The 23125-nt window shown below is 54.2% G+C and overlaps 1 protein-coding gene across 1 annotated transcript in view; it reads right to left on the bottom strand.

Moving 5' to 3' along the window:
* Positions 1-1515: 1515 nt before the first annotated feature.
* SNTG2 (syntrophin gamma 2) overlaps positions 1516-23125 on the bottom strand; it is a 37576-nt gene continuing 15966 nt past the window's right edge. Inside the window, 10 exon segments of the mRNA XM_036335464.1 lie at positions 1516-2179; positions 2182-2251; positions 2878-2988; positions 4056-4148; positions 7990-8062; positions 11457-11572; positions 12767-12805; positions 13161-13287; positions 15142-15269; positions 22973-23064. Coding sequence (XP_036191357.1) covers positions 2121-2179; positions 2182-2251; positions 2878-2988; positions 4056-4148; positions 7990-8062; positions 11457-11572; positions 12767-12805; positions 13161-13287; positions 15142-15269; positions 22973-23064 — 908 coding nt within the window. The 3' untranslated portion in view covers positions 1516-2120.

Genomic DNA, 23125 nt, shown 5'->3' on the forward strand with positions numbered 1-23125 from the left:
TCAATCCTATCAATCTCTATTACAAAGGTTAGGGCGTTTCTTATCTCCATTCCAGGGAGTAAAGATTATGTAGCTTAAGCATGATTGTTCATAGTTAAAGTGATTAATTACCCGCCTGGCACTTAGTTAAGAGGTTTTATTCCCTCCCTAACTTCAGGGGAAAATCCCTACCTGGGGAAACAACCTTTCTCAGAGACCTTGGTTAAAACACATAGTGCCAAGAAGGTGAGCAAACATATTAAGAACAGTATGCCATATATGCCAGGTCCCTTGAAACAGCAAGCATGGACCGGCTCCCGGCAATCACCCATGGATTTCAGGTAAATCACATCTCCTCCTGTGACTGTAATTTATAAAAATAGGTGAAAAACCGCCATTCTCCGGAGCATTATCCCAATCCATTGAGATTCTGCTTCCCAGCGATTGTCCACAGTTTGGATCAAATAAACGCACAAAAATTCTTTACAGGTTTGTATGTTTTTTACGTTAACATGATCATGTGAACACGGGTTTGGCTGTGCCAGCAGGAGGGAGTGGTCATGTGACTGTGCGGGCGTGGCCACGTGAACAGCTGGAAGTGCGCGCGGGAACAAGGAGGCGGGGCCGCGTGGACACAGACAGAGCACCATGTAGGACACAAGGATGGACCTGACTGTGCTAACGTCCGATAGCAGGCAGCTGTCTCTAGAACCGTGGGATACCCCGGGCTTCCGCTGGAGAAACTCCTGGGTGTTTTCAGTGAAATGAGGACACACAGGCTTCTATTGACCTTTTCGCAAAGTCACGCTTGGCGTCTCTTCACATCCACGAAGTCAGGAGGCGCTTGTTGACACTGGCCAACCACCGTGACCGGTTCTGTGCGCCCGTGTGCGGTGACGGCTCTGCCATGCTGCATCGGCACAGCCCGGGCCAACCAGGCCCTGCTCCTCCCGGCTCCTCATGCTTGGTGTTGCCATGTGAAAGCTGGAAACGTCTCCTTCTGGGTGGATAAGAGACTGGGGTCTGAAGACTTTAATGCGAGTTTTTGGGCAGATAAGTTATAACATGAAGGCGTGACCAGGCGTCACACAGCAGTGAGGTCCTCGGGGGAGGAGGGGGGCGTGTTCTCCCAGGGGGCGGACGCCTGGACACCACTGGGCTTCAACACACCCCAGGGCGCCCCGAGGTGGGGGGACGGGGACCTCTTAAGTCTTACTGTGGTCTACACTTACTATTGGGCACCAAGAAAATATATACCCTTTTCCCCCACAACCTAACTCAGCATTTTCTATTTGGTCGCTGCCACAATACAAATACATCTTCTAGCCCTGGCTGGTGTAGCTCAGTGGATAGAGCGGCGGCCTGTGGACTGAAGGGTCTGGGGTTCGATTCCAGTCAAGGGCACATGCCTGGGTTGTGGGCTCGATCCCCAGTGAGGCGTATGCAGGAGGCAGCCAATCCATGATTCTCTCTCATCATTGATGTTTCTATCTCTCTCTCTCCTTCTCCTTTCCTCTCTGAAATCAATAAAAAATATTTTTAAAAAAATAAAAAATAAATAAAACAAAATCAATGGGGAAAAAATGTTCTCCGGTGAGGATTAACAAAAACAACAATAATAATAATAACCTATAAATGATGCATTACTTAATGACACTGTAACTCATTTGTCATGTTTGATACAAAAATTGACTCCCATCCCCACAGTCCTGCTGCTCATAGCCCAGCTCACCCCTGGCTCCGCCTCCTCCTGGGTGCAGGGGAGGGGACCCCCCCACCCCAGGAAGCACTTCCTCTCCAGGGAGAGGGAAGCGGGGGGGGGGGGGGGGCGCTCGGTCCCCTGTCACTCCGTGGAAGGAAACCCGGGTGTGGCCAGCGAGGGACATGGTGCGTGGGGGCTCACCCCTCGCAGGGCTTGGAGGGACGCAGGGATGTGGCGATTCACGGGCCAGGGCCCCAGCCACAGCCGCGCCTGCGCCCTGTGGGACCGTCCCTCTAACGAGGATTTCCGTGGCTGGAAACAGGAAGGACTTTATGGTATCACAACAGTAGGCTCGTTATAAAGCCACAGAGCTCCAATGCTGGGCGGCAAAGCTTCGTCTCTTAAGAAAATAATTTAATTCTCGTCCTTGACCGAGCGCTCAGCTGCTGCCCGGGGGCTTCCTGCTGAGGCCCTGGCTGCGCGCAAAGCCGGGGTCCAGGAGGCAACCTTGGCCGCGAGGAAGGCGTGGACGCAGTGCAGGACGGCCGTGAGGTCCTGGAACTCCAGCTCCTGCAGGAAAGACCGAGCAAAACGTCTGGGTGTGAGCATTAGGGACACGTGGCCACAGCCAACCAGGCCTCTCCGCTGCCGCTCGGGTGACTCAGGCCCCAGGACACAGGAAAGGAGGCAGGTGGGTGTATGTGTGTGTGCAGGTGTGTGTGAGTGCGTGCAGATGTGTGTGCAAGTGTGTGCATGCAGGTATTTATGTGTATAGGTGTACAGGTGTGTGTGGAGGGACTGTAGGTGCAGGTGTGTGTGTGTGTGCATCCATGTGTGTGGGTGTGCATGCAGGTATGTGTGTGGTTGACTGTGCATGCAGTTGTATGTATGCGTGTGCAGGTGTGTGGGTGTGTGTGCATGTGTGTGCATGCAGGTGTGCATACAGGTGTGCGCGCGTGCGTGCAGGTGTGTGTGTAGGTGTGCAGTTGTGTGTGGGCAGGCGTGTGCATGTGCAGGTGTGTGGGATGTGCATATGTGTGTGCATGTGTGTGTGTGCATGCAGGTGTGCGTGTGGGTGTGTGTGTGTAGGTGTGCAGGTGTGTGAGTGTATGCAGGTGTGGGTGTGGGTGGGCAAGCTTTTGCCCGTCTCTGTGCTATGAGGTGGGCGGCTGGTGCAGAGGGAGCTGCATCCTTACCTTCGTCTCAACCTGTCGGGTGTGGAGGTGCTGGAAGAGCAGCTTGAGGCGGGCCTTCCCGTCGTCGGACGACCCCCGCAGCTGGGAGAACCTAAAGCTCCAGAGGATGGTCTGCGAGGGAACGAGGGAACCAGAGATCGGAAACCAGAGCCCACGTGTCGTTACCTCAATTCCCACATCGAGTCGTCTACATAAAGAACGCAGACACTGGCTTCTCTACACCGGGCAGGTGATAGCTCACCAGATTCCCGCCTTCCCACCCTCCGGCCACAGAACGGTCCTCACACGGCTTTCTCTCCGACCCTCCCTGCCGGGAGCCAGTCCATGCTTGCTGTTTCAAGGGACCTGGCATATATGGCATACTGTTCTTAATATGTTTGCTCACCTTCTTGGCACTATGTGTTTTAACCAAGGTCTCTGAGAAAGGTTGTTTCCCCAGGTAGGGATTTTCCCCTGAAGTTAGGGAGGGAATAAAACCTCTTAACTAAGTGCCAGGTGGGTAATTAATCACTTTAACTATGAACAATCATGCTTAAGCTACATAATCTTTACTCCCTGGAATGGAGATAAGAAACGCCCTAACCTTTGTAATAGAGATTGATAGGATTGAATCAACTGGTATAAATACAGATGAAACAAGACAGCAACACACAGAACTTAGAACACAGAACTTAGAACACAGAACTTAGAACACAGAAGTTAGAACACAGAACTTAGAACACAGAACTAAGAAGACAGAACCTACACAGAACCTACAGACAGAAGAACTTCGCTGGAGAGAACATGGCAAAAGATCCTGGACTGAACCTGACTACAGAAATTGGCAAGAGAACCTGACTAGAACCTGGTGACTGAACCTGGCTGGAGAACCTGGACAGAACCTGGCTGGAGAACCTGGAGAACCTAGCAAGAGAACATGGACACAGAACCTGGCTGGAGATCCTAAGCAGAACTTCGCTGGAGATCCAGACCAGAACTTGGCTGGAGATCCTGGCTAGAGATCCTGGCTAGGCTGCTGATCAACTGAACGCTGTCTCTGTGTCATTCCTTCTTCGCCGACTCCATTCCTTCTTCGCCGACTCCATCCACACCTTTGGGGACCCCTGGACCTGCTGGGGTTGGACCCCGGCACCTCCCCTCCGGCCCAGGATGCTGGTCCCACCCCTTGTGCCCTTCACCTGTGTCCTGCTGTCGCAGCAGGTGAATCCTGAGGCGAAGTCCACGGTGAAGCGCAGCGCGTCTCCCCGCCAGCTGCACGGGTAGGTCTTAGACTAGAAAACAGTGTTGGTTTTGAGAAACATCCTCTAATAAAGTGTTAATATTCTTCGGGGCGCTGCACCCCCAGGCTCAGAAACGGCTTTCAGTCTTAACGTGCAGACCACAGGGAGTGGAGGTGGAGCCCACGCGACGTGGAACCGGAGACGGCAAACACTGCCCCCTCCCTGACCAACAGCCCAGCGCGCCCCGCGCCTCAGGGAGTGTGAGCGTGGGAGCCCCTGCCTGCTGCGTGGGCCTCCCGCTGCTCACGAAGGCCCGCTGTGGAGCGTCCACTTTTCCTCCGTGTCCCAGCCGCCTCCGGACAGACAGATGGTCGGGGCCCAGCACCCGGTCCAGGGGACCCAGACGTGGCTTCCTCTTGGGAAAACTCTGGGGAGCAGTGGGTGTAACAGCCGAGCATCCCAAAGCCAAACCCAGGACCTGGGCCCTCACGCTGATGGGGAGCAGCAGCCTCAGCTGACATGTGAGCTCCAGACCAGACGCTGAGATGCCGTCTGTCCGCAGGGCACATGGCGTCAGAACTTGAACATGAGAGCACATGGGGCACGTGCTCTCTGTCCCTCTGTCTGTCTCTGCCTCTCTCTCCTCTCTCTCTCTCTCTCTCTCTCTCTCTCTCTCTCTCTCTCTCTCTCTCTCTCTCTCTCTCCCTGTCTCTCTCCTTCTCTCTCTGCCTCACACTCGCGCGCACGTGGGCACACTTCAACCAAGTCAGGCGAAAGCCCAGAAATGCAGAGGTCTGTGCTTTACTGCTGTGTGCTCCCTGCGTCTAACCAAGCTGCTGACCCGAGGCCAGGGGCACGGAGGTCCTGCCAGCACCTCCTCACAAACCTCCGCGATGAGCCTGCGGAGGGTGTTCCTGCTCCAGGACTCGGCCCGGGTCCGAGAGGAGGGCCCACGGCCTCTGGGCACAGCTGCCCCATCTGAGTGCCCGATGGAGGCCGCGCACATTCTTTCAGTCTTCCCTCACTCTGCAGGCTGCGTCACTGCGGGTCACATTCATGCATGTCACCCGCTGCCCTCTGTCCCCCGTCTCTGTTCCCTGTCCCTCTGTCCCCTGCCGAGCTCCCACCTCAGTCACTGGACGTCCCACGGACGTGCATGAAAGGCCCACACCCACCCCACTTTCCTTAAGGCCTCCTGGTACTTGCTCAGCACCCTGAGCAGAAACATCATCCTGAGATGATGACTCAGACGGGAATGCTCAGCTTTCACGGAATTTTCCAGGCGTGGATCAAAACATGCACACGGAGTGTCACCTGCACATGGACCATCACATGCTCATGGATTGTCACATGCACATGGATTGTCACATGCACACAGATCACCACACATGTGGATCGTCACATGCACACAGGTTATCACATGCACACAGATCCACGGGCCTCTGGGCACAGCTGCCCCATCGCACACGCAGGTTGTCACACACAGATTGTCACACACACACACAGGTTGTCACATGCACACGGATTGTTACACACGCGGATCATCACGCACACAGATTGTCACACGCACACAGGTTGTCACACGCACTCTGCCTGAGTGTTGCCAGGCCTGGTCCCTTCCCTGGGAGCTGCGGTCACTCCCCCCTGCCCTCCACACCGCCCAGCAGGTGGCTCTCTGGAAGGACGCCTCCCACGCGGCCAGCTCGCTGCCTAGCTCCACGGTGAAGCGGTGGCTCTGGCCTCAGCAGACCAGGACACTGAAGCTGTGCAGCCCTGGGTCCTGGGCATCTGGGTCCTGGAGGCCCGGGCACAGGTGCGCTTGCTGCCAGCAGTCCCCCGGGGACCAGAACTGAGACAGAGGGGTGGAATGTGGGGACAGAGGCGGTCCCAGGCAGCAGCTCGGGGAGGGGTGTCTGCTCAGCCTGGAGGGCATGCTGCTGAGAGCTGGGCAGGGGGTAGGCCACCCCCGGGGCAAGGCCAGAAGCAGTGCTCTTCAGCCGTGCACAGGGCCCTACGCAAACCTCTGCAGGGACGTGTGTCCCACTCCTCGCTGTCTGTATGCACCTTCACTGGAAACACTGGTAACTGCACTTCTTACTCTACATCCAACTTTAAAGGTAAGACTCCTGGGACTCCCGGGCTCACATTTAACAAGAAACAGCAAACAGCTAAGCCCTCGCCTCTGCCTGAGGCCCCGCGGGGCCACCGGGCTCCTCCTCACGCCTCCTATTGTCCCAGTGGAGACTTCACGGCTTAGAACACATCCCTCTCCCTGGCTCTCCCTGTCCCTCTGTCTCCCTAGATGCAGGCCCGTCTCAGCGCTCTGGCTCACCCACTCACACCATCGAGCCCTCACTGGGTACGGCCTGGAGACTGTCCCTATGAGACCAGGGTCCTTGTGACCCTGATGAAACCCAGCTCGGAGCCCTGGTTCTATAAGCCCCCTCTCCCCCGACCTCCTCCCCTCTCTCCACCCCTCGCAGACCCAGTCTCTCCCCAGATCAGCAGCCCTTTCCCTCCCCACCCCTGAGGCAGCAGCAGACCTGACTGGGGTCAGGGGGTCGGGATCTCTGCGGCTAAAGATGACACCTAAGTCACGTGTGAGCTCCTGAGCTCTCGGTGGAACTGGCTACTTTCCCACGAAACCCGACGGGGGACGCCTGAGCTGACCTCAGAGCTGTGCTCGAGGCCTGGAGAAACTATTCACTGACCCTACTTCACCTGCAGGCAGTCGGCTCACAGCCCCATCCACGTGTCTTGTGATTTCGACACATGGTTTATGCATGTGTTATGTGCATGTGGTACATGTGTACATGTGTAAGCACATGCAGGTTGTATGCATGGTACACGTGCCCATGTGCATGCGGCGTGCACATGGTATATATATGCGCGTGGCACACCTGCATGTGGGCATGCATGTGGCACCCATGCTGCATGTACACACGTGCGCATGTGGTGCGTGCAGTGGCATGTGTGATACAAGTGCCCATGTGCATGTGTGTTATGTGTGTGCCTGGCGCATGTGCACGACACATAGTACATGTATGTGTCATGCATGGTACGCATGCACACGTGTGTGCATGGGAGGGGGTGGAGCCACAGATCCTTCACTGCAAGCTGGGACCGATAGTTGCTGAACTGAGGGTCAAGACTGACAGCCAAGGAAGAACTCTTGGCGAGTGTTTACGGGGCGATGCCGCGGACAGGGCGGCAGGCCCAGTTGCGGTCGGGGAGCTGGGCTCGTCCTCGGGAGCAGGTCTGAGGCCGCCGACGGCAGACCTTCCTTTGCCAACGACTAGCTGCTGACCTGTGCCGCTGACCTCCCGGAGCCTCATGCTTTGACCTACAGGTTTGAGTCACAGATGCGGATGCCACGGCTTTCCGTGACGCACAGGCCCAACCCCCGCACACGGGCCCTCAGTCATGCTAGCACACGTCTATTCACAGAGGCCAGGCTGAGGCCGGGCAGCTCTGGGCCCGACCTCACCACCCAGCTGACCAGCTTCCCGACAGCCAGCAGCCACGGTCCAGCTGACCCCCGTGAGCGCCCTCGCCCTTCCCAGACACACACCTCCGCCCCCCTCCCCCCGCCCCCCAGGCTTGCTTCGCCTTTTTAAAAGAAGGCGCCTTTTTAAAGCAGAAGGGCCTTTTTAAAATCCTCACCTGAGGGTATTTTTTCTATTGCTTTTTAGAGAGAGTGGAAGGGAGGAAGGGAGGGAGGGAGGGAGGGAGAGAGGGAGAGACATGGATGTGAGGAAGACACATCGACTGGTTGCCTCCCGCACAAGCCCTGACTGGGCCAGGATGGAACCTGTGCCCTGTGAGCCCCCGCTCCCCTCCTTCTGTGCGCCCCGCGGCGTCTCACACGGTGCAGCCAATGGCAGACACTCACCTCATGGGCTTTGAACAGCACCTCCCAGAGGCTGTAGGTCTTTTCTGCGCACGCCCAGTCCCGCGTGCTCACCTGCAGGAAAGGAAACGCACACACGTCTTCGCATCCTCAGCAAAACAGACAGCACACAACACAAGCCGCTGGAAAGGCAGTGCGGGAGGGGGCGGCCGTGGTGAGGGACCGGGTGGGAGACCACCCCCACGGCGCGCACTGTAACCACGGTACTCTCCTCGTCAGCGATGCCTCAGTGACGTGGGGAAGTTTTCAGTGCCTCCAGGAGAGGAACGTGCTGGTGCAGAGGAACATGCCACTGAAACCCTCGCAACAGTGACTCGGGCGGCAGCAGGTGGTCGGCACGTAGGCCTGTGGTGGCCGTGGACACTGGTGAGAGGGCGGGGGCGTGGGCGCCTGTGAGGTGTGCACAGTCTGACACAAGAACGTGCTAACGTACAAACTTACCTGTTACAAACGGGTATAATTTTGAGAATTCATTTGGGGTCCCTTTCAGATTAAAGGTCTTTTTAGGTTAAATTTAAGAGAATGTATATTACAAAATATATATAGTAGGACATAACATATATATACTAGAGAATAAATGAAAAGTGCGAAGCTGGCGAGCGGACAGCGGTGTGGTGACCCGGAGGCTCTGACGCGGGTCGGCCCGTCCGGAGGGTGCGATGGAGAAGCAGGGAGCGGGCACAGGGATCCTGATTCTTATTTTACGTGAAGTTACTGCTCTTTGTTAAAAAGCAGGCGGTGTGAGACCGCGCGGGCCAGGGCCGCAGCACCACCTCGGAGAGAGGCAGAGCGTCGGGGTGTTTGCGAATGTTCCCCCGGCGTGTGCAGTGCTCCTGATGGTTTTAGGGCAGTGATGGCGAACCTGTGACACGCGTGTCAGAGGTGACACGTGTGTCAGAGGTGACACGCCAACTCATTTTTTTTGTTGACTTTTCTTTGTTAAATGGCATTTAAATATATAAAATAAATATCAAAAATATGTGTTTGTTTTACTATGGTTGCAAATATCAAAAAATGTCTATATGTGACTCGGCACCAGAGTTAAGTTAGGGTTTTTCAAAACGCTGACACGCCGAGCTCACAAGGTTCGCCATCACTGTTTTAGGAAAACAACTCCAGGGTAAAAGCCCGACACCTTTAAGGAGGAGAGGCAGCCGTGGGGAGAGGGCGGCGCGTGGGTCGAGAGCTGTGGTTACAGAGCAGACGCACATTCAAGCACCACTTCGGCTACAAAAAATTCCTCATTTTGCAAACCAGACGCTCCAGGACATCATTTCCTTAAACCAGAGAGTCTCTGGCCAGGAAGCGAACGTGAACGATCCTCGCTCTGTCTCCCAGGACGCAGCTCCTTTGCGGAAAGGGGTGAACACACTGCGTTTCCCCGGTAACAATGGCTGGTCGCATCCTATGCTATCCGGCCACTCGACCGCTTACAGCAGAACGTAAGCTACCGGGTGCAGCACGCTGGCGTCTTCCAGTGACTGCGGAGAGCCACTCTGTAGCCCCGAGTGATTCCGGTGACCCTACTGGGTACAGAGTTGTCTGCTGTGTCTTCCGTCTACAAACCTGCCGTCAAATGGTTTATTTCCAGGTACATTTTTTAATGACATCTTGCCTCGTTGACATTCTTAAAATTGCTCTTCATATTTCTTGCATATTCACAGGCAACTCCTCTATAATTTATGTGAATGCCATGAGGTGCTATAACATTTATTTCATACGGTTATTTTAACACCTTTTAATGGTGTTTGAAAACATGAGCAGCTGAAACATTATTTCTCAGATTCCAATTCGCAAATAAGAAATGGATACTCTAGCCGCTGACGGAGGGGCCTGGGTGAACCCCATGATGGCGGCATCTTTCGTGGAAACCTGGGGTGATCCCCCCACCCGGCTTCCTGGCTCAGGATAAACACAGGCCCCCAACCCCGACTCCATTCCCTTCTCCCCTCCCTTTTCCCTCTCTTCCTTCAGCACCACGCCTTTCCCTCACCTGACGGAGCTCAGAAACCACCCTGGGACACAAGACTTTGTCTTTTAGTTTTTCCTAAATTATTTACCACAAACTCTCTGGGCCTTTTCCCATTTAAATATCCGACACCAAGTGTTGAAACAGCTCCACGAATGCGGCCGAAGCTTCAGGAGCAAGGGCCACTGCCCCTGTGGTGCCTCCTCCAGGCTTAGGGCCCGAGGACACCAGGTCTCGCTGTTTAGTTCTCACGCTCAGACTCCAGGGGTGAAGTTGCCTTGGCTGATACACTTCTAGGCTGGGTGCCCAGGCTGAGGAAATGGCGTTGGAAGGAATTGGAAAGGAAGATTGCAAACTGTAGTGTGCAGCATTACATTTATATGATGGCCTGACTAAATCAGGATGTTTATTTTGTAAATGTTTTTATTGCTTTCAGAGAGGAAGGGAGAGGGGGAGAGAGAGAAACATCAGTGATGAGAGAGAATAATGGATCGGCTGCCTCCTGCACGCCCAACACTGGGGATGGAGCCCACAACCCGGGCATGTGCCCTTGAGCAGGAATCGAACCGTAACTGCAACCACTGAGCCACGCCAACTGGGCCAGGCTGTTTAATAAAACTTGGATGGCCCTAGCTGGTTTGGCTCAGTGGATAGAGTGTTGGCCTGCAAACTGCAAGGTCCCAGGTTTGATTCTGGTCAAGGGCACAGGCCCAGGTTGTGGGCTCGACCCCCAGTGGGAGACCTGCAGGAGGCAGCCAATCCATGATTCTCTCTCATCATTGATGTTTCTATCTCTCTCTCTCCCTCTTCCTTCCCCTCTGAAATCAATAAACATATATTTAAAAACAAACAAACTTGGATGATCTGAGGGAGACATAGCTTTTAAATTCCGGCATTTGGCCATAACCTAGAAATGTGTGAGGAGAAGGGGTCTGTCTGCTTGTCTATGTCCTGGACTCTTTGGCACATAACTGATGCTCTAGGACAGTGACGGCGAACCTTCTGAGCTCGGCGTGTCAGCATTTTGAAAAACCCTAACTTAACTCTGGTGCCGTGTCACATAGAGAAACTTTTTGATCTTTGCAACCACAGTAAAACAAAGACTTATATTTTTGATATTTATTTTATATATTTAAATGCCATTTAACAAAGAAAAATCAACCAAAAAAATGAGTTCGCGTGTCACCTCTGACACGCGTGTCATAGGTTTGCCATCACTGCTCTAGGACATGGGCCTTCCATGTCCCCACCCCCAAATCCGCAGAAGCAGGAACATGCTGGACCATCTTAGCGGCTGTTTGAACCGAAATAAGTGGGTTAACAGATTTAGAGAAAGAAAAGCCCATGACCCCAAGCAGAACCCCCCTCCCCCAGCCACGTGGGGACGAGGACAAGGGCACGGCCCCTCCTTCTCCTCCAGGTGCCCCCAGCCCCTCCTCCGGGTCTCGTGGATCCTCACTGTCCTCACGGGGGGGGGGGGGGGGGGGAGCTGAAGACGCAGACCGAGGAGCCCTTCAGGGCCAGGAACTTGGGTGTGAAGGTCGGAGAGCAGTCGGCATCTTCAAGCCTCTCGTTGACCCAACCCATGTGCACGACCTGCAGCAGGACACCATCAGCCACACTGTCACGTCTGGAAGGACAAACACGCCGTCCACCAGGACAAACACGCCACCCGCCGGGACACCCCCACCCTCTGGGACACCCCCACCCTCCGGGGCACCCTCACACGCCGGGACACCCCCACAGGCCAGGACACCCCCATCCGCTGGGACACCCACAACCACAGACTGGGGGACCAGGACCTCTAGGTCAGTCTCCAGTCTCCAAACCTGACACGCATGTGGACACCTGAGTGAACACCCAGGGCTGCAACATACTGAGTTTCATACATAAAAATATCAGGCCAGGGACTGTCCAAACGGAGCCTCTGCCACGTGAGGCTGGTGGACACCGTGCGTGAGTTGTGGCCATTATTCTGAGCCGGTACATGCTCACTGCTCTGAGCAGCACTCCTCCCAGCCGTGGGCCCACTGCCCAGTTTCTCCTCCAATCCCTGTCCCCCTCCCCTCCCCCTCCCCCTCCCCCCCACCCCGGAGCTGGGCTGAGCTCCCCTCCTGGACTGGTCAGTGGTGCAGGGCACACGTCCAGCTGGAGTTGTCTACTGAGGAGCGAACGAGAAGCTCCTGTCCCAGCCGAGGCAGCGGCACAGACGCTTCATCATCGGGATGTCCGCAGTTTGGATGTGGACTTGCTGGAAGCCCACGTGCAGTGTAATTCCGTCCGGATTAATCGGCAGGGAACACATTATAGCTTAGCTCCCGCTGGAAACATCGGCTGATTTATGAATCTTTTCAGATATATGCAGTTCATAAATAATTTTAAGGGAAACTAATTTTATCTCCTACATTATTTCTCCTACATTAGAAATAATGGTCCCAATACATGTACATTATACTTTTATGAGCACCTGCCTGATTGTACCGCCATCATGAAATCAGAACCCATAACTATGATGATAAAGAAGCCCATTTCCACTGATCTTCCTGGTGGCATTTCTGTGGAAACTCTTCTTGCTTCTCCTCACATGGAGAGACCACGGGGACTCGGCCCACGGGGAGCAGACCTGCCCGCAGCGCTGTTCCCACCACATGAGCCGCAGCGCAGTCACCCTGATGACCAGGACCCGCCTCAGACTGAGGTGTCCTGTCGTTTTCCCATCAAAACTTCCAGATCAGATGCCAACAACGAAAGAGGCTACTTTCGCGATTCGCACAAACAACCCAAACCCACCTGGTCCCTCGGAGAACAGCACTTGTTGGCCATTTTCAGCTGCGGAGAGAGGGAGGCAGGGTCAGGACAACCAGCACATTGGTGCCTGAGTTTCCAGCCTAATTAATGCCTGGCTAATTAATGCCTGGCTAATGAACTGCCTGTGTATGTGTGAGGACAGGAGAGAGGGAACCACGTGAAGTACCCAAATGTCTGATTAACCCACACTCTTGAGCTAGGAAACACTTATGACTTTATCTTAAACTGTTTTTAATCAGAGATTTGAAATGTTAAAAAAAAAGTACACGTTCTTCTGTTTAACGTTACAGCCAGTTATTTCTGGTTAATATAAATGCAGAACCTCGTAACTATTTGTGTGGGTGAAAAGAAAACGGCGGGTGGAATCTCGGCTCACCCTCTGTAGCATCAGGTCATGGATGTTTGTGGCCACGGCACTCAGCCAGTCGGTGGTCTCCTGGGCCGTGGAGAACTGCAGCATCCCTGAGCGGACCCCAAGCGCCAGCACATTGAAGGCGTGGGGCCTGCAGGAGAACAAGAACGGGATGCGGTGAGGAGGGCAGAGGAGAAACGTCATCTCAGACCCCGGCCCGGGGCCGCCGCTCCAGCCCCCTCAAAATCATCAGTCACCATGGAAAGACAGTGACCACGGTGGTCAGACCATGATCACGTTTCAGGGTTTTATGTGGTCAGACCACTGACATGCTCCACGGTCTTACATGGTCAGACCACTGACACGATTCAGGATCTTACATGGTCAGGCCACAGACATGTTCCATGGTCTTATGTGGTCAGACCACTGACACACTCCACAGTCTTATGTGGTCAGACCACTGACACGCTCCACGGTCTTATGTGGTCAGACCACTGACACAATTCAGGATCTTACATGGTCAGACCACTGGCACACTCCACGGTCTTATGTGGTCAGACCACTGGCACACTCCACGGTCTTATGTGGTCAGACCACTGACACGATTCAGGATCTTACGTGGTCAGACCATTGACACGCTCCACGGTCTTACATGGTCAGACCACTGACATGCTCCACAGTCTTACGTGGTCAGACCACTGACACGATTCGGGGTCTTACGTGGTCAGGCCACTGACACGATTCAGGATCTTACGTGGTCAGGCCACGGGCATGTTTTCAGGATCTTACATAGACTTACTAAAGTTAAGTTTAAAATGTTGAAATTCTCATCAACAGCTATTTCTAATTCAATAAAAATCTGGAAGGCAATTCATATAGGAAATAACGTTGCTCTAGTAGAAATTTCGGAGTGATTGTCCTGGTGCGTCCTTAGTAATCATTCTTTGGGAACCATTTACTGAGGCTTTTAAAGCTGCTGACACGGTGACAACAGGCAAGTCTAGCATCAGCTCGGCATCGCGGATGCTGTGACCACACGTACATTTGTTACAACCGAGCTCGCGAAGTCGGTGCTCCCGCCTTTTCTCCCTGAAAGTCACCTGCCTGCAGCCTACCTCCCACGGGAATAACCGTCTCTGGTTAAATAGGCTTCCCCAGTAGCACAGCCTTCCTCAACTATTACTCACACGGGCTCCTGTGGACTCAGGTGGGGAACCCCAGATTCCTATGCTGAAGCCCTGACCCCCGTGTGGTGTCCTTGAAGACAGGGCCTCTAAGGGAAGAGTTAAGGTGAAGTGAGGGCCCAAGGGTCCAGATCTAATGGGACCAGAGTCTTTATGAGAAGAGGCACTGAAACGCCTGGATGATGGGAAACCAACGACCTCAATTCATTCCCACTTTCCACAGAAGGGAAGACACACAGGATTCACGAAACAGAAGAGAAGAGAGAAAACCAATGTGAACAAGGTCTGGTTCTTAAAAAGATCGGCAAGATTGACAAACCTGAGCCAGATTTACCAAACAAGGAAAAGAAGGAAGACTCAAACGCAAGACAAGAAGCGGAAGAGGAGGTGGGTCTACCGACGTCCGAGCGAGGAGGGCGACAAAGGGTTTCTGTGGACAGCTGTGGCCCGGTCCACGCGAAACTTCCGTGAACTGGGAAAATCCTAGAGAGACGAACTGCTGAACCGCGTCTGGAAGACATCTGAGCGGACAGTGTTACAGCGAAGAGTCTGAATAACCAAGAAACTAACCACAAGAGAAGCGGGGCCCCGAGGGCTTTGCTGCCAAATCCCACCAGACGTTCAGTTATCCACAAACTCTGCCCGAGACACAACCCAGCGCCCGTGAGTCGGCGCCTGTTCCGGCTGTTTCCCCACAGGCGCCTCCGCCAGAAGACGGTCCCACGCACCAGGTCGGGACAGTAAGCCTGGTCCAGGGATGACTCAGAACAGGAGGACGTGTGCGGGGGTCAGCTCTTCCCACTCGGGCCACGGGCACACACCTTAACGTCTCCGTTCCGGCCTGGGACCTGGAGATGCGGGCTATAGACAGAGGAACTGACCAGGAGTCTAGCCAGCGCTTCTCATATTTTGGCTCATTAGCTATGGGTGAGGAAGGTGATGGTGGAGCCTGTGCAAAATAAATGAGAACCAGGGTCACAGAGTCAGTCAGGGAGCGAGGACACGGACCAGCACCCCGAGCACGCCACCCAAATCTACACGCGGTAACTGCCGACAAAGCACAGGCAGCTCTCTCACAGAGCGAGAAAGACACCAGGCACTTCTACCTGAACTTAAACTGCTTCCTCTCTGTTATTTTTTTAAAACAAAATATTGCATAAAAGAGATAAAAGTCGAGAAGAAAAGTCAAATTGGGAGGGAAGTGGGAGTTGACAGGTGCCTGCCCAGGAGGCCTGGGGAGACCACACCCACTTGACAGGTCAATTTAGAGGCAGCTCAAGCCCAAGACACAGCACACGCTAACAGAGACCATGTCCTATTGGAGCCTGGTGCCGAGATATGGCCTACTAACTGGCGGTGCAGGCCCACTGCGTGGCCAGTGGCTGGGGCAGAGGGTGACCCAGGGGATGGAGGGAGGGTCCCTCCTCAGGCCACCTGGGAGCCAGGACGTTGAGAATGTGAACGAGCCCCGTGAGCCACCACAGGACCAGACACAACACCCCGCAGGTGCCGATGAACCGTGGATCGCAAATGGGCCCAGGTGGGAGGGCGCCCCCTGCATGGCCCAGACAGCCCCGCTTGGGGAAGCACCACTTTTTATTTATGTGTTTTTTTTTTCCAGTGGACACGCTTCTTAAAGGACTGGGATGCGTCTGGGATGGCGGGGCTGCAGTCGTCCTGGGGCCCCGTCTCTAGAGGGGACACCCACCTGCCTGCCTCCGGAGCTTCACACTCAGTAACTCTCTGCAAGAGACACGATGGGATATTCGCCCCCAACAAGAACTCGATGGACGCACCCCTAAGCCAGTGTCGCCCGATTGGTGTCCAAACACAGCTGCCTGGGAGCAGCACTCGGCCCCAGGGCACCCGCCCACCGGAGCCCGACTCAGTGACCACAGGCGTCGGACTCTGAAGTCCCCACAGGCCACAGCCCACCCCACCCTGCTCTCCCTGACACATGCTCTGCTCTCGGGATGGGCTCAGCCTCTCAGTGAAATATTTATACTTATTACATAAACATGTATTTATATGCATAATCCTATCTAATAAAAGAGAAACATGGTAATTAGCGTACGACTGCTACCCTTCCCATTGGCTAATCAGCAAGATATGCAAATTAACTGCCAGCCAAGATGGCGGCCGGCAGCCAGGCAGCTTGAAACTAACATGAGGCTTGCTTGCTTCAGTGACGGAGGACTCCAATGTTCCCCACCTGCCTTGCCGGCCTCTGAGCCTGCAGTTTGAAACATTGTTACAAATATAGAAGCTAAACAAAACCCCGGAAACCTGCTTTCAGCAAGCCCGGGATCTCAGAGCTGGAGTTGATACAGAGTTTCGATTATAGAACGCAAACAAACCAGATACCTGATTTCAGAGCTGGAGCCAGAGCTAAAGCTGGCCCAGAATGAAAAAAAAAAAGGAGCAGTTGGGAGCTTCAGTCAGCCTGAAAACAGCCTTCAGCCCCTCACCCAGACTTGCCAGGCACCCCAGTGGGGACCCCCACCGTGAACGGTGTGTGACCAGCTGCAAACAGCCATCATCCCCTCATCCAGGCTGGCCAGGCACCCCAGTGGGGACCCCCACCCTGAAGGGTGTGTGACCAGATGCAAACAGCCATCATCCCCTCACCCTGGCTGGCCAGGCACCCCAGTGGGGACCCCCACCCTGATCCAGGACACCCTTCAGGGCAAACCAGCCAGCCCCACCCATGCACCAGGCCTCTATCCTATATAGTAAAAGGGTAATATGCCTCCCGGCACCGGGATCAGCAGAGCCATGAGGCCTCCTGGCACCGGGATCAGCGTGACGGGGGGCAGCGCCCAAACCCCCTGATTGCCCTGCGGCTCTGTGTGTGACAGGGGGCGGGGCCACAACCTCCCTATCCGCCCTGCTCTGTTCGTGTCAGGGGAAGGCACCCCAACCCCCTGATCAGCCCTGCTCTGTGCCTGATAGGGGGGAGCTCCCCAACCCCCTGATCACCCTGTAGCTCTGTGTGTGACAGGGTGTGGCACCCCAACCCCCTGATTGGCCCTGCTCTGTGTGTGACAAGGTGCGGCGCCCCAACCGCCTCCCCCACCCCACGGGCCCTGCTCTGTGTGTGACGGGGTAGAGCCATAACCTCCCTATCGGCCCAGCCCTGAGTGTGACAGGGGGCGGTGCCTCAACTCCCCTATCGGCCCTACTCTGTGAGTGATAGAGGGTGGCGCCCCCAACCCCCTGATCGGCCCTGCTCTGTGCATGACAGGGGGGAGCTCCCCAACCCCCTGACTGACCCTGCTCTGTGCGTGACAGGGTACGGAGCCCCAACCCCCCTGATGGGCCCTGCTCTGTGCGTGACAGGGTATGGAGCCCCAACTCCCCTGATGGGCCCTGCTCTGTGCGTGACAGGGGGCAGCGCCCCAACCCCCTGATTGGCCCTGCTCTGTGCATGACAGGGTACAAAGCCCCAACCCCCCTGATGGGCCCTGCTCTGTGCGTGACAGGGGGTGGTGCCGCAACCTCCCCATCGACCCTGCCTTGAGTGTGACAGAGGGCGGTGCCCCAACCCCCCAATCGGCCCTACCCTGAGCGTGACTGAGGGTGGCATCGCAACCTCCCAATCTGCCCTGCTCTGTGCATGACGGGGTGGCGCCCCAACTCCCCAATCGGCCCTGCTCTGAGCCCGACTAGGGGCTGCACCTAGGGATTGGGCCTGCCCTCTGCCACCCGGGAGCAGACCTAAGCCAGCAGGTCGTTATCTCCCGAGGGGTCCCAGACTGTGAGAGGGCACAGGCCGGGCTGAGGGCCCCCCCTCCCCCCCGAGTGCACAAACTTTTGTGCACCAGGCCTCTAGTCTATAATAATAAAAGCGTAATATGCTAATTAGACTGGACAGTCAGACGACATTTCAGACGAAGCTGGGGCTGCGTGGGTCGAGCCCTTTGCACAAAATTTGTGCATTGGGCCTCTAATGTTATAAATAAAAAATAAATACACGACAAGTATATATAATCCTATATAATAAAAGCCTAATATGCAAATTGTCTCCTCAACCGGGAGTTCGACTGCTTGCTATGACATGCACTGACAACGAGGGGGCGGCGTGGAACATGGTGGGTGTCAGCAACGAGGCGCTGCTGGCCCCAATGGGCCCCGAGGAGAGTGGGAGCAGGTGGCATCAGGTCAAGGCAAGTGCAAGCGGGGTCCGATCACCCAGCAGACAGCGACCAGCAGCCATGGTGGGGGGCAGGGCCACCGCCCGGCTCCCAGGTGCTGAGGGAGCTGGGCAGGAGCCCGATCGCCTTGCTGAACACTGCGTAGATGGTGACCAGCGGTGGCAGCAGCGGAGCGGGGCTGTTGCCCAGCTCCCAGGCACTGAGGAAGCTGGGCGGGGGCCTGATGACTCAGGTGGAGGGTGGCGAATGGGGGCCCAGGGGCCCAGGGGCTTCCCAGGGCCCAGAGGTCAGCTAGGACCTACCCTTCCACGCGAGACGTTCCCGCTTTGATCGCCAGCCAGGCCCAGGGACCGCACCCGTGCATGAATTTTGTGCAGTGGGCCTCTAGTCTATATATATAAAAGCCTAAGTGACTGTTCAACGATTCGACTGGTAGCTATGACGCGCACTGAACACCAGGAGGCAGACGCTCAACGCACAGACATGAAAACATGGAGCAGACTGATGAATCTCAGAGGGAAGCGGGGAGAGGGAGGGTGGGAAGAGATTAACCAAAGATCTTATATGCATATTAGAGGCCTGGTGCACGGATGTGTGCACCAGTGGGGTCCCTCGGCCTGGCCTGCGAGGATCGGGCCGAACCCGTATACCAGGCCTCTGACATCCCCTGAGGGGTCCTGTATTGCGAGAGGGAACAGGCCAGGCTGAGGGACCCCACTGGTGCACGAATCCATGCACCAGGCCTCTAGTTATATATAAATATTATGTATATAAAGGACATATATCCTTAATGAAAAGGGCTGGTTCACTCACACAGACCTGGGCTCAAACCTTGCTACTTATCTTTGCTACTTTTGTTTGGGGACCTAGAGTTAACCAGAAGGTTGCCTGTTCAATCCTCGTCATCTCCAGTAGGGGTTATACAGGAGGCAGCCAATGGATGTTTCTCTCTCTCCCTCTCCCTTCCTCGCTAAAATCAATAAAAATATATTGAAAAAGATAAAAGTGAACCTTAGGAAAGCAATGTTTATATGTTCTCCAATAGTATCATATCTATCAATTTTTAATCAAACGTGTTTCTCACTAAAATACTATTTTTGTGTGTTTTTCTCCTCCAAAGAACAGCACTTAAAGGCTCAATTAGTCATCAAATATTAATTATTACCAAGGGAAAAGGTCTGTTCTGAAATGTTTTTCTGCAGCTAAATTAAGACCTACATCTCAGCGTTATGGGGTGAGATCTTAGCATTTCACAGAAAACATGTAAATAATTTTTCTACTTAAATTTGGCAAGTTTTCTGTGGAAATGCTTAGTTTATTTTAAAGCATAAATTTTGTGAAATTAGCTCACTAGCTACTAGTAAATTATTTAAGTTGCATAAATTTTTTAATATCACAGCAATACAATTAGTACAAGCAAATGAACTTATCTGACAACAGGTTATTGTTATGTTCCTCACACTGAAATCATGAGGCTGGAAAAACAGGATTAGACTCTTCAACTCCTCCCAGGGGCTGAGAATCGGGCCTGCTTAGGGGCCAACCGGGGCCTCGAGGATCAATAAATAAAATGTAGTGCAGTCACACAAATACCAGGTAGCAGAATATATATATGTCAAGCCCACACACAACATTTGTGGATCTGAAAAACGTAATAGCACAGAAAACTGCCTCCCAGGAGGCCAGGGCAGGGTGTTTCCTAGAGCTCAAGATGAAGACGCAGACCAGGAACATACCAACGTGGGTGGTAAAATGGAAGAGAGGGATGTACAGGGACTGTTTGGGGGGAGACACAATATTATTACACAGGACTGAGCAGGTCCACAGCGACAGGACACCCTAATGCAACCTTAGAATCAATTCAGTGAGCAGAGAGTTCGTTCTTAGCATTTCCTGCACAGAGAAAATTATAGGAGAGGAAAATTACTTTGCCAAATGCTTTTTTCTGCATCGACTGATATGATTACATGATTTTTATCCCTTAATTTTATGTTGTATCCCATTGATTTGTGGAGATTGAACCGTCCTTGCATATTGGGAATGAAGCCCACGTGATCATGGTGTATGATCCTTTCATGTGTTGCTGAATTCAGTGTGATAGTATTTTTGTGGATGATATTTGCCTCTATGTTCACCAGGAATGATGGCCTGCCATTTTCTTTCTGTGGCTTTGATTCCGGTGAGAGTCCTTGAGGAACAAGAGGGCGGATGCCAAGGGAGCGTTAATGCCACCAGTCGCGGCAAGAGAAAGAGCGTGCCCTTCCCAGTCGATCTAAATTACACCCAAAATCCCTGTCATACTTGGTGTGGGAACTAATCACAGGTTTTTAAAATTGATCACAAGAAAAATACAAGCAGAGAGAGGATGGAAAAATAGTGAATTAGGAGGGGGTGAGAGCCTGAGCCTACGGATGACAAAGATTCATCATAAACGCTCAGTAACTAAGTCATGTCAGTATTGACATCGTCAGACAACATGCCCAGGTCTCAGCGACAAGCCCACAGACCAGGGGGTATGTTACGTGGTCACCGCGATGATCACAGGCCACTCAGAAAACAGACAACTGTTACCCACAACCATGAATCTGACCCCAGCCTCTCACGTATTTTACGGGACTATCTCTCTCATGCTTTAGAGACTTACAGTGAAAAAAACGAGCTTTATGGCTATTTAGGAGAAAATATACGCAGACATCTTTATGCGTTTAGGATAAGAAAGGATTTCTTTAAGAAGTTCCTAAAAACACAAACTGGGATGGGAAGAAAGGGGTCCCGTTGGCTCCTGTGAAATTCTATGGATGAAAAGACACTGCAAACGCAGCACAGCCACACCTGCAACCGGTGGGAAGAGACCTTCGGCTCACAGAACACTGACTCCGAGCTCGAGGGGGAGTTCCAGGGCATCACCCTTCCCTGTAAACCATCAGAAGTGAGAACCGCATCTCACAGAAGAGAAGCCAAAGGGAAACGCGGGGAACAAAGGGCAATCACATCCATCCTGATTGACGTGAAACTGACCCCTGTGGACAGCCCCGTCCACCCGTGAACTTCAAAATGTTCGTCCCTCAATACCCAGCATGGGGGGTGGGGAGACCAGGCTTGCGGGGCCGCCGGGCAGGAGAGTGGGCTGGATGCGTGGGCAGCGATGCCCTCGTTGTTGTGGAAATAAACGCAGAGGCGTCAGCACCCAGGCACCCCACCTGTGTCCACGGCCGACAGTGTTCATTTGTGAGCGAGATCACGTGGCCCCGACTTCCATCACCAAACCAACCCAGAAGGCAAATGTCAAATGTCCATCGGCGATCGATGATCAATACATAAAATGTAGGGCACTCACACAGATACCAGCTAGCAGAATATATATATGTCAAGCCCACACACATTTGTGGATCTGAAAAACATCATAAAAAGCACAGAAGACTGTGCCCCCCGGAGGCCAGGGCAGGATGTTTCCTAGAGCTCAAGATGAGGAGACTGCGTTTCAGGGGCACATCCATTGGAGAGGCCCCCGCTTTATCAAGGCTGAGAAATGCCAGATGTGGGCGCGGGTGCTCCCTGGGCGAGCCCGACGGAGACAGGGTGCAGGGGTGACGTGCGGAAGGCGCATGAGCCGGCGGCAATGGTCTAATTACCGAACATCGGTGAGCGTTCACGGGCGCCCAGTTTATGATTCTGTTTCATGACTCACAGAGACACTAAATACAATGTTTAAGTATGAGGAACTCTATTAAAAGGTTAAAATGAAAAGTCTGACAACGTATTCCACAAACAGCGTCTTTCTCTCCCGCTCCACCCGCAAGTCAGAGCTGGCCCTTCTGAGGGAGCCGCTGGACCCGACGTCCGGTAAAGCCTCCCTCACACATGGACAGGGTCCTGCTCTGACTGCCCGGCTGGGTGCGTAACGGGCGAGAGGGAGCTGCCCGGGGCCTCCCACGGGGAGACAGGACTGGCCACACCTCCCGGCAGGTGGACGGCAGGACCTGCCTCCGGGCTCTGCTCCTTCAGAAACCCTTGCCCTCACCTTCCCCTCCTGCCCCTCACGAGCTGCCAGGAGCCTAAACGCCCACTGTGCACTCACAGGCGCCCCCATCAGGATAAAAGCCAGTGAGCGGCTCCCTAAATCCAGGGGTTTCCTCTGACAGGGTCACAGGCAGGGTGGGCCCAGGGAGGGTTTGCTTTGTTTGTTTTCTTATTCCTCACCTCAGGATATTTTCCCATTGATTTTTAGAGAGAGGGAAAGACAGAGAGAAATATCGATGTGAGAGAACCACTTCGATTGGTTGCCTCCTGCACGGACCCCCACCAGGGCCCAGGCCAGGGAGGCGCCTGCTACTGGGGTATGTGTCCTTGACCAGAATCGAACCCAGGACCTTTCTGTCCGCAGGCCGATGCTCTATCCACTGAGCCAAACCCACTAGGGCCATGGGGGGGGTTAATTCTGCCCCTAGCACGTCCGCGGCAGGCTGGCCCGTAATGAGGTGTAAGGAGAGCTGCTTACTGTGTTGCTGGGGTTCCCGTTCAGGTGCAGGCCGCTGTCGAAGAGCGGGGAGGAGGCCCCACTGCCGTGGCCACTGGGGGACTCGGGGGACCCTGCGAACAGAACAGAGACGGGTCCGCACAGTGCTCAGGATGAACCCACTGCGACCACACA

This window comes from Myotis myotis, unplaced genomic scaffold (assembly GCF_014108235.1).
Source record: "Myotis myotis isolate mMyoMyo1 unplaced genomic scaffold, mMyoMyo1.p scaffold_m19_p_14, whole genome shotgun sequence".
NCBI lineage: Eukaryota > Metazoa > Chordata > Mammalia > Chiroptera > Vespertilionidae > Myotis > Myotis myotis.